Source organism: Marmota flaviventris, chromosome 11 (assembly GCF_047511675.1).
Source record: "Marmota flaviventris isolate mMarFla1 chromosome 11, mMarFla1.hap1, whole genome shotgun sequence".
NCBI classification, from domain to species: domain Eukaryota; kingdom Metazoa; phylum Chordata; class Mammalia; order Rodentia; family Sciuridae; genus Marmota; species Marmota flaviventris.
This window is the reverse complement of record NC_092508.1, coordinates 72,360,227-72,375,352: the sequence shown is the minus strand read 5'-3', so window position 1 is coordinate 72,375,352 and position 15,126 is coordinate 72,360,227. Positions and strand designations below refer to the sequence as shown.

General features: G+C 34.9%; 1 protein-coding gene across 7 annotated transcripts in view; it reads left to right on the top strand.

Moving 5' to 3' along the window:
- Pkp4 (plakophilin 4) overlaps positions 1-15,126 on the top strand; it is a 244,136-nt gene that overhangs the window by 178,200 nt on the left and 50,810 nt on the right. For 5 of the 7 annotated variants that reach the window (XM_034635857.2, XM_027938026.3, XM_071619160.1 and 2 more), the window contains 3 exons: positions 8,017-8,148; positions 8,259-8,449; positions 10,170-10,719. In XM_034635857.2, the coding sequence (XP_034491748.2) occupies positions 8,017-8,148; positions 8,259-8,449; positions 10,170-10,719 (873 nt within the window). The remainder of the gene's footprint in view (positions 1-8,016; positions 8,149-8,258; positions 8,450-10,169; positions 10,720-15,126) is intronic. The other 2 variants (XM_027938029.3, XM_027938028.3) reach the window with 1 other exon arrangement.

The window sequence follows — 15,126 nt, the reverse complement described above, 5'->3', positions numbered from 1 at the left end:
AAGAGGATTATATAGTTACAAATGCTGCATCTTTTTATATAAAGGACTTGAGTATCCATAGATTTTTTTATATTTGGGGCAGTCCTAGAACCAGCGCCCCATGGTTACTAAATACAAAAGAACAACTGAATAGGATTAGAGGTCAGCCTTTCTAGTTCAAAATTACAAATTCATCACTATGATTGTGCATGGGCAACAACCAAGAATATTAGCATTTTGCTTTAGCAAACATGTATCTGAGTAATCCTGGGCCAATTGTGCAATATGTGAACATATCACAAAAGTATAAAATGGAGTGAGAGAACACTTTGTATGAAAATGAGACGTCGAGTTTTAGTCTTTAACATTCTATGTTTGACACAGATGTGTTAAATAAATATTTAAATTTTTTCATGCTTTTAGAGCTATGGGAAGAAATGTTATATTAACTATTTAAAATACAATATAAACTGTCAAGTCTGAAAACTCTTCTTTTCCCTTCACCACTTCCTCAACACACTGAGCCTTAATTGTTCAGTTTACTTTGGGAAACGGGAATGTCTACCATCTATATTTCAGACATCATTCTTATGCCACAGTTAGTTTAACTTTATCTTCTTAAAGTTTACCTAAAAGATAACCAAGAGATAAATATAAAAAAGTTCTTTTATCTTTTGCTATTTCAAAAGGACCATTTTTTTTAATAGTGTTTATCTCCCTTTACAGGTTCATGTGGAGTATTTTTTTGCATGGAGATGGAGAGGGGTTTTTTGTTTGTTTTGCCTTTTAACAAAAGAATATAGTGTCTTATAGTTCTCATTTTCAGATATTCTCATATCTGTATTTGGTAACATTTTTTCCCCAAAAGGTATAAAATGTATCTTTAAAAAATAAAATATTCTTGAGTGGCTTTAGAGAACTTAATTGTATTTTCCATAGGCTACTGACTTTTCAGATTATAGTGCATCTTTTATTTAGTCTCTTTTCCAACTTTTGATGTGGAAAACACAAGCCCTGTGGCCATTTATGAACAATACCTGTTAAACTTGGTTTTAGACAATTTATACATCTGATCAATTTCTTTTTATCTTTATATTTCTTAATTCGTTGCTTTTTCTTTTATAGATATAAAGTATAAATTTTCTATGGTGGGGCTGGGGATGTGGCTCAAGCAGTAGCACGATCGCCTGGCATGCGTGTGGCCCGGGTTCGATCCTCAGCACCACATACGAACAAAGATGTTGTGTCTGCGGAAAACTAATAAATAAATAAATAAATATTTTTTAAAAAAAAATTTTCTATGGTATATGTGACGTGTATTTAGACTAAAAATACTTAATAAACACTCATTTTGATAACATGACTACCTTTAGAAATTCCTATTCTGGTTTCTTTTTTCTGGAGTTATTATTGATGGTTTTGTATTCTTGAATAGAATTTAGAAATATATTTATGAATATGACCTCTTTCTGGTGATATACAAAACTAAAATACATTTCAGGTTTGTTATTATAGAAATCAAAGCACTGCTTTATCAGTTTACTTAAACCAGAACATTGAATCCAGGCAGACAAGCTTTTAACAGTGAATTTCAAGAGCATACTAGCTGATTTTTAAAGTGAACCAGAAAATACTTCATTAATGGTTTCTATTTCCCAAGCCTTTTCATGTAACATTTTCTAGATGAGTGAAGTTTTAGAGCCATTATTAATATTTAAAAGATAATATACATAAAACTTCACTCAAAGTGGATCAAGGACCTAGGAATTAAACCAAAGACCCTATGCCTAATAGAAGAAAAAATAGACCCAAACCTTCACATGTCATATTAGGCCTTGACTTCCTTAATAAGGCTTCTATAGTGCAAAAGTTAAAATCAAGGATCAATAAATGGGATGGATTCAAACTAAAAAGCTTCTTGTCAACAAAAGAAACAATCAGTGAGATAAATAGAGAGCCTACAGAATGGGAGCAAACTTTTACCACACACACATCAGATAGAGCACTAATCTCTAGGATATATAAAGAACTCAAAAATCTTAGCATCAAAAAAACAAATAACCCAATCAATAAATGGGCCAAAGAACTGAACAGACACTTTTCAGAAGATGATATACAATCAGTTAACAAATATGAAAAAATGTCCAACATCTCTAGCTATTAGAGAAATACAGATCAAAACTACTCTAAGATTTCATCTCACTCCAGTCAGAATGACAGCTATTAAGAATATAAACAATAGTAAGTATTGGTGAGGATGTGGGGGGAAAAGGCATACTCATACATAGCTGGTGGGGCTGCAAATTGGCACTGCCCATATGGAAAGCAGTGTGGAGATTCCTTGGAAAACTGGGAATGGAACCACCATTTGCCCCAGCTATCCCACTCCTGGGTCTATACCCAAAGGACTTAAAAACAGCACCCTACAGGGACACAGCCACATCAATGTTTATAGCAGCACAATTCACGATAGCTAAATTCTGGAATCAACCTAGATACCCTTCAGTAGATGACTAGATAAGGAAAATGTGATATATATGTATATTGGAGAAGATAATGCTAAGTGAAGTAAGCCAATCCCAAAAAACCAAATGCTGAATGTTTTCTCTGATATAAGTATGCTGATTCATAATGGGGGTGGGGGGCAGAGCATGGGAGGAATGGAGGAACTTTAGATAGGGCAAGGGAAAAGGAGGGGTCATGGGGGGGGGTAGGAAAGACAGTGGAATGAGATGGACATCATTACCCTAAGTACATGTATTTCAGACACAAATAGTATGACTCTACTTTGTGTACAAGCAGAGACATGAAAATTAGAATAAATTTAAAAAATATATAAATATTCATAAGACCCAAGAACCTAGATATACTCAAGAGAATCAAACTAGAAATAGTTTCAAGAAACATGGTTTTCTGCCCTTTCTCTCTAGCCTTTACTTCCATTAAAATTCAATTCTTAGATATCATGTATATAGTAGTTTATAATCTGAGTCAGCCAAGTCTTAAGTATCTGTAATGTTCTTAAATATCAGTCAGCATCCATTTTTTTCCTGTGAACCAAAGAACTTTTGGTGCTTTATATTTCTATTACCATATTTACATTTTCACTCTGAAACAATGGTTTCCAATGACCTCATTCCCTCTGATAATTAGTTTGTCAACTGTAGAAATACATCTTATGTTTCACAGAAGGTGCTGAAGAGGAAAAATCTTTGCACTGTCATATCCCAGATCCTCTTCCAGAATTAAGCCCACAGCTCTCCTTCTTACTGATAGGAGGCACCGGCATATTTCTGCACCTCTGTGCACAATGGACTCCCTCAGTCAAAACAGGAAGTTCTCATGAATTGTTGTCTCTGGGTATGATCACCTAACCTAAACTCACAGCCCAGAGAGTTAAAAGAAACTGTCAGAGTATCATATGCCTTAACATTATATGACACACTATCTCAAAATTCCTACTAGAACCCACATTGCACCATCTTTACATAAGAGCAAATATCTAAACTCCATAGCAACTCACAAATAAGGAGAACCCAGTGTGAAGTTATAGCATGCTGGACTGTGAAAGACTAGTTACCAGGTTGTATATACTAAAAATCTCCTAACTGATCTCTAGGTTCCTGTTTCCATGGTGATTTTACACAGTGCAGACCTTTCTCTTGATACAGTATAAACAGCAAGACACACAAATTAACAAAGCAGAGCCATTTTAATAACTTCAGATTCTTTACTGAGGACTTTTTGCTAATCATGTTTTATATACTTTGTATATTTGGGGATGTACGTCACAAAAACACATAAGATAATCCACATTATATTTCATTTTTTACTGTGATCTTATTGAGATGGATAATGGATCAGATTTTCGTAGCCCTACAGCATTATTATTCTTTACCTGCTCATATTTTTCTTAGATATAACCTTCTACTTTTCCATATTAATCATCTTTTAAAATAATATTGGAGCATTCAGATAAAATATAACAGGCAAGAATGACCCTGGTTCCATAGTCTCCCATCTTAGACACAGATGGGGATTTCATTCCACCTTGAAGCATGTTCAAGTTCTATATTTTTAAATATACATTTTCTTGGTAGATACTAATCAATGTGTGGAAATCCCCCACAATATATTTTTGGTGTCCCCAAAAACATGTTTGTGATTTTTTTTTTAAAGTAACATGTGTTCTTCAGTACATAGATTAAGGAAGCAGCATTCACATCCTATTTGACATTTTTACTTATTAAAATTATCTCTCAGTTTCTTGTCCAAATCATGTTAAATCACAGTGTGTCAGCTATTTAATTATAGGTTCCAGCATTAGTCGTGAAATGGTTAATCACATTCTATATGTCTGTGTGTTCTCTGGTATTTTTGGTTAGTGTTTTCTTCATTCCACATAACGTATGTTTTAAAAGACATTCATTTTAAAGTAGGATCACATGAGTAAGACATAATGGGTAAATGTGACCCTTGCCATTCTACAATCAGGAATATTTTATACAGAAATTAGGAAATGGGTCCTCTCTTTATCTAAGATATGTGGTTCTGTGGTCATACATTTATACATATGTATGTTTAAAATTTATGAATTACAGGTTATCAAAGAAATAAAGTAAATAATAGTAAAACTTTTGAAAGCCATTTAACTTTTTTAATTATTTAGAAGACATTTCAGGATCTTTTTGTCTCTGTAGAAATTCATTATTGTTTGGACTTCACTGTGCAAGTAGAAAAGTGACACAGCCTATAGAAATTGGTTGATTTATACTTCATTTTAAATAAATCTCTTTTGTCACATTTTTACAACTCTAACTTAAACATTTACTTTTAACATTGGACATAAAACCTATATTCCATTCTCTAAACCCAGTCATTTAAAACTTTAAGTTTGATTCTGGGTACATAAGCATTTAGTATTTTAGTGTTCTAGATACCATCTCAGTGTCTGTTTAAATACTCTGTTTCTTGGGGCATATTATTTTCAAATATATGAAAGAGAGTCAGGTGATAACATTTGGAAGTAACATGTCTATATATTTTTAGGTTAATGTTTGTTTCATTTTTGCAATTTTGGAAATACTAATACTGTTTAAGTTTTACAATTATGGTTACCAGTGTAGAATAACAAATTTTGTAAGTTGTGTTTGCTGAAAGGTTATTTATTTTATGTAGCTTCTCATAAAAAAAAAAAAAAGAGTTTGAATGAACACAATTACTTGCAACAATTGTGTTTAGTTTCTGAGAAAATGTTTCATTGGTTGAAAAGACATAGTTGCTCGGGTATAATTTTTTAGGGTGTATATTCTCTTTTCCTGTTTAATACCTCTGAATAGTTCTTTTTTTTAGGGCAGCCTTTTGGTTTCCATGGTGATAATTTTTCAGATCCTGACACTGCATTCCACCTGGCATTTCCAAGCCAAACCCCTTGATGTGTTGATGTCACAGGTTTTATCTTGCATTAAAACTAAAATTGAGCACTGTTTGAATATCTCTTTGTTTTAAAGACAGTGCATTTTCCCATGTTTGTGAAGTTTTAAGGCTGTCACGGTCTATCTATAATTTGTTGCTAATTCATATTGCTATTCCTGTGTTCCCTTCCTGGGTGAAATAAAGGTAAACTGCTCTGCTGCATAGGCCTACCTAATGCTGTCAGCTCCTCTACAGTTATCCCAGGCTTTCCAATTCCCTGTGACTCTTCTAGCATAGTATACTCTATGTCTTTTACCTATTCTTTAACAAAACTCCTTTAGGAATTGCTGTGTAAGAATGTTTAGAACTCTGGAAACTTATAAGATTTACAAATGAAGCAGATCACTTTCCAGTATTAGTCTGACAGTGACTCAGATCATGTTTCAGCATGTACCAGGGAAACCACATACAGTCTATAATCTTCATTGAAATTCCAGTCTCAAGAATTCATAACCATCACAGAACTCTTCCACCTAGTAGAATACTGTCAAATTATGTATCAGGAGACAGTTCTTTAAGGACATGTACTGAGAATGTCAGCACATCTTTCCAGAGGCTGAGAAACAAAACCTACTTGAGCTTGAATATGACTTCAAGTTAGAGATTTAGAATGTAGTGGGATTCCCCAGTTCTCCCTTAAACCTCACATTCACCTTCCAAACTCGCTTGCAACGTCTACAAATTTTACTTTGCTTACATAGCAAATATACAATAAGGTAAAGCTACAACACAGTACTAAGCATGAATCAGTAAGCAATAAAGGGAAGCTGCTATTTACTGGGAATATGTTTCTTCAACAAATATTTACTGAGCACCTGCTGAGTTCAATGTACTGAGATTACAACAGTAAACAAACCAGACAAAAGCCTCTGCCCTCCTTAAGTTTATATTCCAGTGGAGAAGGATGGTAAGTGCTATGCCCAAAGGAAAAGCTGGCTTCCTGTGGTAAATGTATGCTGTTTGGATATTAATTCCTATTGGATTTTTTTCCCTATCTCCCTTTCCCTCAAGTGAACATGTATGCACATATGTGCATGCACATATGCACACTTTTTTCTCATAACTGCATTCCTTGAGCCTAGTTTGTAACAGGGCCCTAGGAAAGAAAGAAGAAAAGCCAGGGAGAAAGACTAATAAAGATATTGAAATCCTTAGGATTGTTGTATGTTGAGCTAAGAGTAGAATATGGACTTAGTTAACATCTTTGAAGTAAGAGTGAAGCAGTATTCCTGGAAAAAAAAAAAAATCTGTTAACATCATAAAGGTTGAATTTGAGGAAAGACTTTATTCGTGGGAAAATATTTTTTTTTTAGATCCTGGAGAAAAGAGGATATTTGAGTGGATTTGGGAAAGGGCAGGATGATCTACAACATCTAAGTTTATAGCATAAAAATCTTGAGTTAGAATGGGGAAGGGGATAGACTGAGTTTAAGTGGTTTGTTGTTCTTGTTGTTGTTTTTCCCAAGTTCAATATGACAAATGGTAAAGTTGAAAATAAAATGAGATAATGGAAGAGATGGGTTTGGTTAAGGGAAAACAGTGATAAGATTAGACTTGTCTTTATTCATCTAGGAAAGACCAATGGAATAAATTCGATGTGTAAGAAATTAAAAGTTTCTGTTATTTGCAACTCTGAAAACTTTATAAAATTCCTTTGCTTGTAAATAACATGAAATATAAAAGTCTATCCTACGTTCAGAGATTTCTTCCCCAAGCCCCATAAAGTGATCACTATAAAAGGATTTATTTTGAAAGTTTGTGTGCAGTGGCCCATGCCTACAATTCCATCTACTCGGGATGCTAAAGCAGGAGGATCACAAGTATAAGGCCACACGGGGCAACTTAGGAGACCCTGTCTCAAAATAAAATGAAAGTTCTGGGGATGTGGTTCCATGGTAAAGCACTTGGTTAAACCCTGAGTTTAATCCCCAGTACAATAAAGGGAGCAGGGGAAGTTATAGAGAACCTTTTGCACAAATACTTGGTCATCATTCTCATTCTCTCTTAATCTTCTTGGAGGAAGACATCTGAGAGATGTGTTTTCTAAGAGGGAACAAAGATCACTTTGCACATTTTGATTTAACACAAGTGCAAAGGTGAATTTGGGACTTGTAATAAGACAAACATTTATGAAATTCAACAAAATATTATCATAAGGGGCTGGGGATGTGGCTCAAGTGGTAGTGCACTCGCCTGGCATGCGTGCGGCCTGGGTTCAATCCTTAGCACCACATACAAAAAAAAAAAAAAGATGTTGTGTCCGCCAAAAAACTAAAAAATAAATATTAAAATTCTCTCTCTCTCTCTCTCTTTCTCTCTCTCTCTCTTTCTTTCTCTCTCTCTCTCTCTCTCTCTCTCTCTCTTAAAAATAATATTATCATAAGCTTGTTATGTGGAACATTCATATAGATAAGAATTGAAATGACTGAGCTATTTAAGGTAAAAAACATTTATGTACTAACAAATTATAAAATGCTGTTGACAAATATCTGAACCTTTTAAAATAAGTTCTTATGTAATAATTATCATTACAGTTAGCTGATTAAACTTATCTACTTACAGATGTGCCAAATACTGGTGTAAGCAAACCTAGAGTTTCTGACACTGTCCACCCCAACAACTATCTCATCAGGACAGAGCCAGAACAAGGGACCCTCTACTCACCAGAACAGACATCTCTCCATGAAAGTGAGGGTCTGTTGTATTATCTTTTAAGTATTAGATTTGCTTTCAATATTTTCTTTTTGAAAATGAACATCAGAACTGTATAATAAAGATATTTTCTTCTGGTTTCATTTCTGTAGGATCCTTGGGTAACTCAAGAAGTTCAACACAAATGAATTCTTATTCTGACAGTGGATACCAGGAAGCAGGGAGTTTCCACAACAACCAGAACTTGAGCAAGGCAGATAATAGACAGCAGCATTCATTCATAGGATCAAACAATAACCATTTGGTGAGGAATTCAAGAGCTGAAGGACAAACATTGGTTCAGGTAAGCCAAACATATCAAGAGCCTTATAAATAAGTACCCTCCTCGCTGAATACCTTTTACAGCTTTCCCTTACTAAAAGTAATGCTGATACATGCAATTTTTAATTTATAGAATGGATAAAGTAGCAGAATCATTTTATACTATTTGAGTTACAGTGTTAAGGAATTTTTAAACTTAAAAATCTAAAAGTGTGTTTATTCCAGTTAATTAGCTCCTATTAATGAATTCTAATACATTCATAGGCAAGATAGAATGATTCTTCTATAGATAAGAAGTTTGGCTTGAGGAGTCCAGAGGGACCGTTAAAAGAACTGGATGGAATTTGTAACATGTAGTTTGCACACATTTTAACTTTCTAATTATTCCCTAATTTAAAATTCTATCTTTATTGCCTTTATTAACTAAACTCCACATATTACCTTCTCTCCATAGCTATTACCATTCCAAAATTGTGAACTCACACACATTAGAGGTCTTAGAGCAGGTGTTTCAGCAGACCAGTTGCTTATGGCACCTGGAGACAAAGTACACATCCGCTTATAACATCCAAGGGTGTACAAAGTCCTTATCTCATCCTGCTTCTTTTCTTATTGTTACAATGAAATGTGGATGGGGTTGACAGCAACTGGACTTTAGCAATCACTCAGGAGATAACCAAGCAGCCTGGTCCTGGGTTTATCATCTGGAGCCCTATTTTCATTTCTCAGTCTGCTTTCCTTCTTCCCACGCCTGTTCCCCTCAGCCATTTCTTCAGTCCAACTACAATTTTTCTTCATTGTTACGCAGCAGCAGGAAAGGTATCTGATGCCCTTTGTGTTTATAGGAGTCTACAGATTAATAGTAAAATGATCCATGGCAGAAATGTTCATTTCCCATTTTGGTCTTTTCCAGCTGAATAGGCCAAGATCCAACAGAGACTTTGAGCATTCTTCCCACTGGAATAGATAGGAGGGTGCCTTTATTGCATCCCTTTAAGTCTATCAGCTAAAGCCAAGTACTCATAGATCAGAGGAGGTAAAAAGAAAATAGAAGCTACTCTTGAGCTAAAGGAATAAACAAATGTGGCTAGAGCACCTGTGCAGCCAAGCTGTTCTTTGAAGTAAATTCACAGAGGAGAGCACTGTGCCTAGACTCAATCCAAACATTCATTTATTCCTTGTCAAAAGAACACATTCATGTTATTAGCAGGGCCAATCCATAATGACTAACCATTTATAAACACTCCTCTAGCTACATTTAGAATGATGTCTTCAAAAAATTCTTTCTGTTTTACAAAAATGCATAACCTTGGCCAAACTTTGATTCACAGGGAATTAAGTAAGTATATTTCTCCAGTGATTCTTCATACTCATGAGTTATTCATGGCACTTGGAACAAAATGTCCTATGTGTTGTGAAAAATGCATAGGCAAAAGGGTAAAAAACAATGTAAAGACAAGAACAAAAAGAATATTAAATGTCTTTATATTTCTTTTTACTAATTTTAGGATTCACATTAAATCGCCAAAAAAAAAAAAAAAAAGACAAAGTAGAAGAAATGCACAGTGAAGAAAATTAAGATCTAAGATCTAGCTCTAAAGCATAAAGTGGAAAAGAAATTTGGGTGCCTAAAATAAATAGTGAATTCACATTCTGTAGTGAGCTGTGTGCATTTTTTCTGTAATAACAATGGACACAAAACCCTGGATAAACCCATTCTCTTTTCTCCCCCCTCTCATCAGCCATCAGTAGCCAATCGGGCCATGAGAAGAGTTAGTTCAGTTCCATCTAGAGCACAGTCTCCTTCTTATGTTATCAGCACAGGCGTGTCTCCTTCAAGGGGGTCACTGAGAACTTCTCTGGGTAGTGGATTTGGCTCTCCGTCAGTGACCGACTCCAGACCTCTGAACCCCAGTACATATTCCTCCACCACGTTACCTGCTCAGCGGGCAGCCTCTCCGTACTCACAGAGACCCGCCTCCCCAACAGCTGTGCGGCGGATTGGGTCAGTCACTTCCCGACAGACCTCCAATCCCAACGGACCAGCCCCTCAATACCAAACAACCGCCAGGGTGGGGTCCCCGCTGACCCTGACGGATGCACAGACTCGAGTAGCTTCCCCATCCCAAGGCCAGGTGGGGTCATCGTCCCCCAAACGCTCAGGGATGACCGCAGTACCGCAGCATCTGGGACCTTCACTGCAAAGGACTGTTCATGACATGGAGCAATTTGGACAACAGCAGTACGACATTTACGAGAGGATGGTTCCACCTCGACCAGACAGCCTGACGGGTGAGTAAGAGGTAGCAGCATTGCATAAAGCCCAGGGAATCATTCCTGCAACTACCACTGATACAGAATGCTAATGTGGGGGGAAAAAAACTCTTGTTTTTATTTGATAATTTTTATACTATAAATTTCAGGTTAACTTGTGTTTCAGGCTCTAATCCTTAATGCATGAAATCATATACATTTATATCAGCAGAAATCTTTTGCAAATGTGTACATTTTCCCCTTAAAATATTAAAGCTTAAAATGTACTTATTTTGCATTTTAGAATTGGTTGGAATTATAAGCTGTATATTGATATTTTTATGACAGATTTTTCACTAGCCAGACCTATCCCTACATATACCTATAAGCTGTGTTAAAATGTTATCAGAATATCTGTTTAAATATTAAATTTTTCCCTTAGAAACGCTGTACAGTGTGGACTAAAATGTGGATTTCACTCCCTGCTGCCCTGATTTGGGCAACTCAACAGGAAATGTACAGAGCTCTTATGAATTGTGTTTAAATGCTATTCCAGTTAAATCAGAAAGGCACAGGACCTTGATTTTATACCTGTACTCTTCCGGGTTTTTTTTTTTTTTTTTTTCAAAGAATTTCCCACATGCTGTAAAAACTATTCTTTTTAATGCACTGAAATTTGTCTTTAGTGTTGTCAAATATATTTTAAAGTAATAAATACATAATGGTAAAAATGAAAAATAAACAGGAAAATATGAAATGAGAGGTAGAAGTCTCAATCTCCTCTTTCACCCTCACCCACCAAATCAACCAGTTTATGTGTCTTCCAGGATGTTTACATACATAAATATATACATTACATATGAACATGAATATACATTGTGTTGTATTTTCTTTATACTGATGGGATTCTGTCATATATGTCTTTTATTCCTTGTTCTTTTTGCTTAATCCATTTATCCCATTGTCTCAGTTGTGGAGTACCTCTTGAAAAAAAATTGAGCAGCAACTATACCACTTATGGTAAATTTGAAATAATTATTATTTTTAGGGGCCTGTTCTTTTGAGAAAAGAAATAGGTGAATGATTACAGCATTTGAGAAAAATATATGTTTAAGTATATGAAAATATATACAAGCTCTATATTATGATTTCTAATCTATTTTAATGTACCTGAGTGGATTTCATTGAAATATTTGTAGAATTGAAAACCTGGGACTTAATGGGTTGACAGGTCTGAGAATTCTACCTCATTCTTTCTTGATAGATGCATAGAACTCCTTTCTTGTATACGTATAACTTAATCAGTTTCCTATTAATGGGTTTTTAGCTTCTTTGTCATTCTTAGTTGTTAGACATTATGCAACATACACTCTTCTTCCTGCATGTTTTGCATAGATACTAGGATAAGTATGGGTTCCATTTCTTGAGGTAGAATTGCTGTTTCAAAATATGGGCATATTTTTACCTTGAGAGAGTGTTGAATTGCCTTCTGAGAAGGTTGCCTGAACTTGTATTTTCATCTGTAATTTGAGTGTACCTGTTTCCCTACACCTTCACTAGCTCTGCATACTGTCCAGGATGTTCATCTTTACCAATCTGGTAGATAAAGAGGATGTTGTAAATGAATGGCCTGTATTGGCTCTGACTGAAGCGGGATATTCCATGTGTTTGTCAGCCATTTTATTTCATCTTTTCTTAAAACCACAGGCTCAGAACAATCTCTTTTCTGTTTTTGTAATTAGTAAAAACTTTTTTATAGTTGACATAAATTGTCCCCTTGTAATATGCTTCTCAAGTATTTTTTTCTATTTTTGCTGAGGCATTTTGGGGTTTGGGTTTTTTTTTGTTGTTGTTTTTTATATACTTATAAGAATTTCTAATACTTTTTTTTTAACTTTTATTTCCTAATTCTTTACATGGTAAAATCAGTATCTTTTTTTCTTATACCATCTAAGAAATGTGAAGCCTTTTTGAGATTCTTTTAATTCAACAATTTACATGAAGAATTTATATTGAACTTACATTTGAGCTCAGAGAAATTCCTAGTGGTACAACCACCTCTTGTCTATTCTACCACCAGAGGAGTGTGGTTAGCTTAGATGTTTTCCACAAAGAATGCCTCTGAAAAGAATGCAGCAAAAGCATGTAGTAATCATTTATAAAATTCTACCTCCCAAGGAGACCTTAAAAGATAAATAGTTCTGAGGACTTCCATATTCCCCCCGTGGATGTGTAGAAGGGCCATGCTGAAAGCCCTGCTTATAGGAGAGTGATGCAGAGACCTGGGCAAGAAGCCAGCACATAAAGACATAAATACATTCTCCACATTTAACAATGGGGGGGTATCTTTAAAAGACCTATTTTCTGACATAAAGGTGTGATTAAACTCTAGACTTCAAGGAAAGAAAAAAATACACTAGATAGAGAATATAAATAGTGAAAAAAAATAAAATAACTATATGTGTATATATAGTTCACATTCTGTAGTGAACTCTTTGCATTTTTTCTGTAATCACAGTGGACACAAACCCCTTAAGGAATCCATTCTCTTTTTCTCCCCATTCTCATTACACTTCAACATATAAATTAGACCTAGCCCCTTACTCAGTTTTTCTAGAAATAACTATAGTCTTTTAAAGAAGCAAAGAGTTTTTTCAAGAGGTCCTAGAGAAGTTTTGCTTCCTGCCACCTGCCTGTTCCTAATATAAATCCTAATTTGTGAATTGCTTTCTTATATTCTAATTTCAGAAAATGATGTGCCTGCCATTATATTTGCAGTCATTCTTTATTTCAAAGAATTAATAGCCTGATAATTGATACACCTAAAGCAGTATTTTATAATAAATTCAGGGACTTGAATATTTGTTGATTATAATTTAAATGATTATACAATACATATAAAAACTTCCAAAAAAATTGACATATGCCCTAAAATACTCATTTGGGGGATAATCATAGCATATTAAGAGTTTTAAGGAAAGAAAGAATGTTTCAAAATAAATTTATGTTTATTTCTGATATTTTCTATATGAAGGTTTGAAATCACATGGAATATGTACAATGTAATTGGTAAATTAATATGTATTAGTGGGATTGCAAATAGAAATAGTTGGTCGAGTAAATAATATTGTGGAGTATCTGTGTTTGCCATTATTTGGACGGAGGGAGAAATAGGTTATTAAAAATTAATTTATAGAAATGTTTATGAAAAAGTATTTCTAAAACAAATTGTACAACATAATTACTTCTATCTTAGTTTCAGTGAAACCAAGTTACAGTGGGCTTTCTATACATATTCATTTTACTTAATCTAATAAAGGGGCTATGTCATTTTTTAAATGCTCATCTACTGGTCTGTGTATGTTTTAAAGACATGAGCATGTAAACAAAAATAGTCGTTATATTTAGAGTGATTTTAGTACCAAGAAAGTGCTACATCTCAGTATAATTTTGACTTGTTTCTCATTACAGCTTGTCACACATATTAATTTTATTAATAATGCTATAATAAGCAAATATTTGCTGGTAACTTTTTATACTTGTAAATGGTGAAGAGCTGATTTTGACTGGGTACAGTGGCATCTGTCTGTAATCCCAGTGACTCAAGAGGCTGGGCCTGGAGGATTGCAAGTTTCTAGGCCAGCCTCGGTGATTTAGGAAAGTCCTCAGTAACTTAGTGGGATATGTCTCAAAATAAAAAGGTCTGGAATGTAGCTCAGTGGTAGAACACTCCTATTTTCAATCACCAGTACCCCCTACCCCCAAAAAAAATATTCATTTTGTTACTTTTCCTATGAAATCAGAGTAAATGTTCACAGTATTTTTCACATAACATGGATTCCTTTGAAGAATTCAGCCTGGTGTCCTTACAGAGTGAGTATACAGCATTCTGAGAAAGATGCAGAAAGCTTTGTTCTTACTTCACATCAGAGTGTGCTGGTGGGAGTTCAGGGGCTGCTCAGCTGACCTGAACATCTGGTCCTAGGCTTGCCTCTGCCCAAGTGTGAATGATGTTCAGTCTTCACTAAATCAAGAGTATTTGTAGAGCTGGGGATGGAACTTAGTGGTAGAGTGCTCACCTAGTAAGCAGGAGGCCCTGGGTTCAATTCCCAGCACTATCACCAAAAAAAAGTATTGATGGCTCTATGGAGTATTCCAGTCACCCATCATACTGATGGAATTGCCAAGGACTAGATACATTCACCCATCCACTTTATGTCACCATTAACAAAAGCATTTCCTACACTTTTGTCTGAGATCCTCATGGGCTTCATAAGGAAATAGAGCTTATTCATTGCTGGATAGAATATAAAATGTGCCAGTGAAGAAAAAGCTAAAATCTTTGAAATTCAGACAGTTTTGTAGCCTCAATTACTATGTCATCTCTAGAGGTATATCCGCTTCCATGACCTTCCCTGGCGGGCTAACCTTCCTGATATTTTGAAG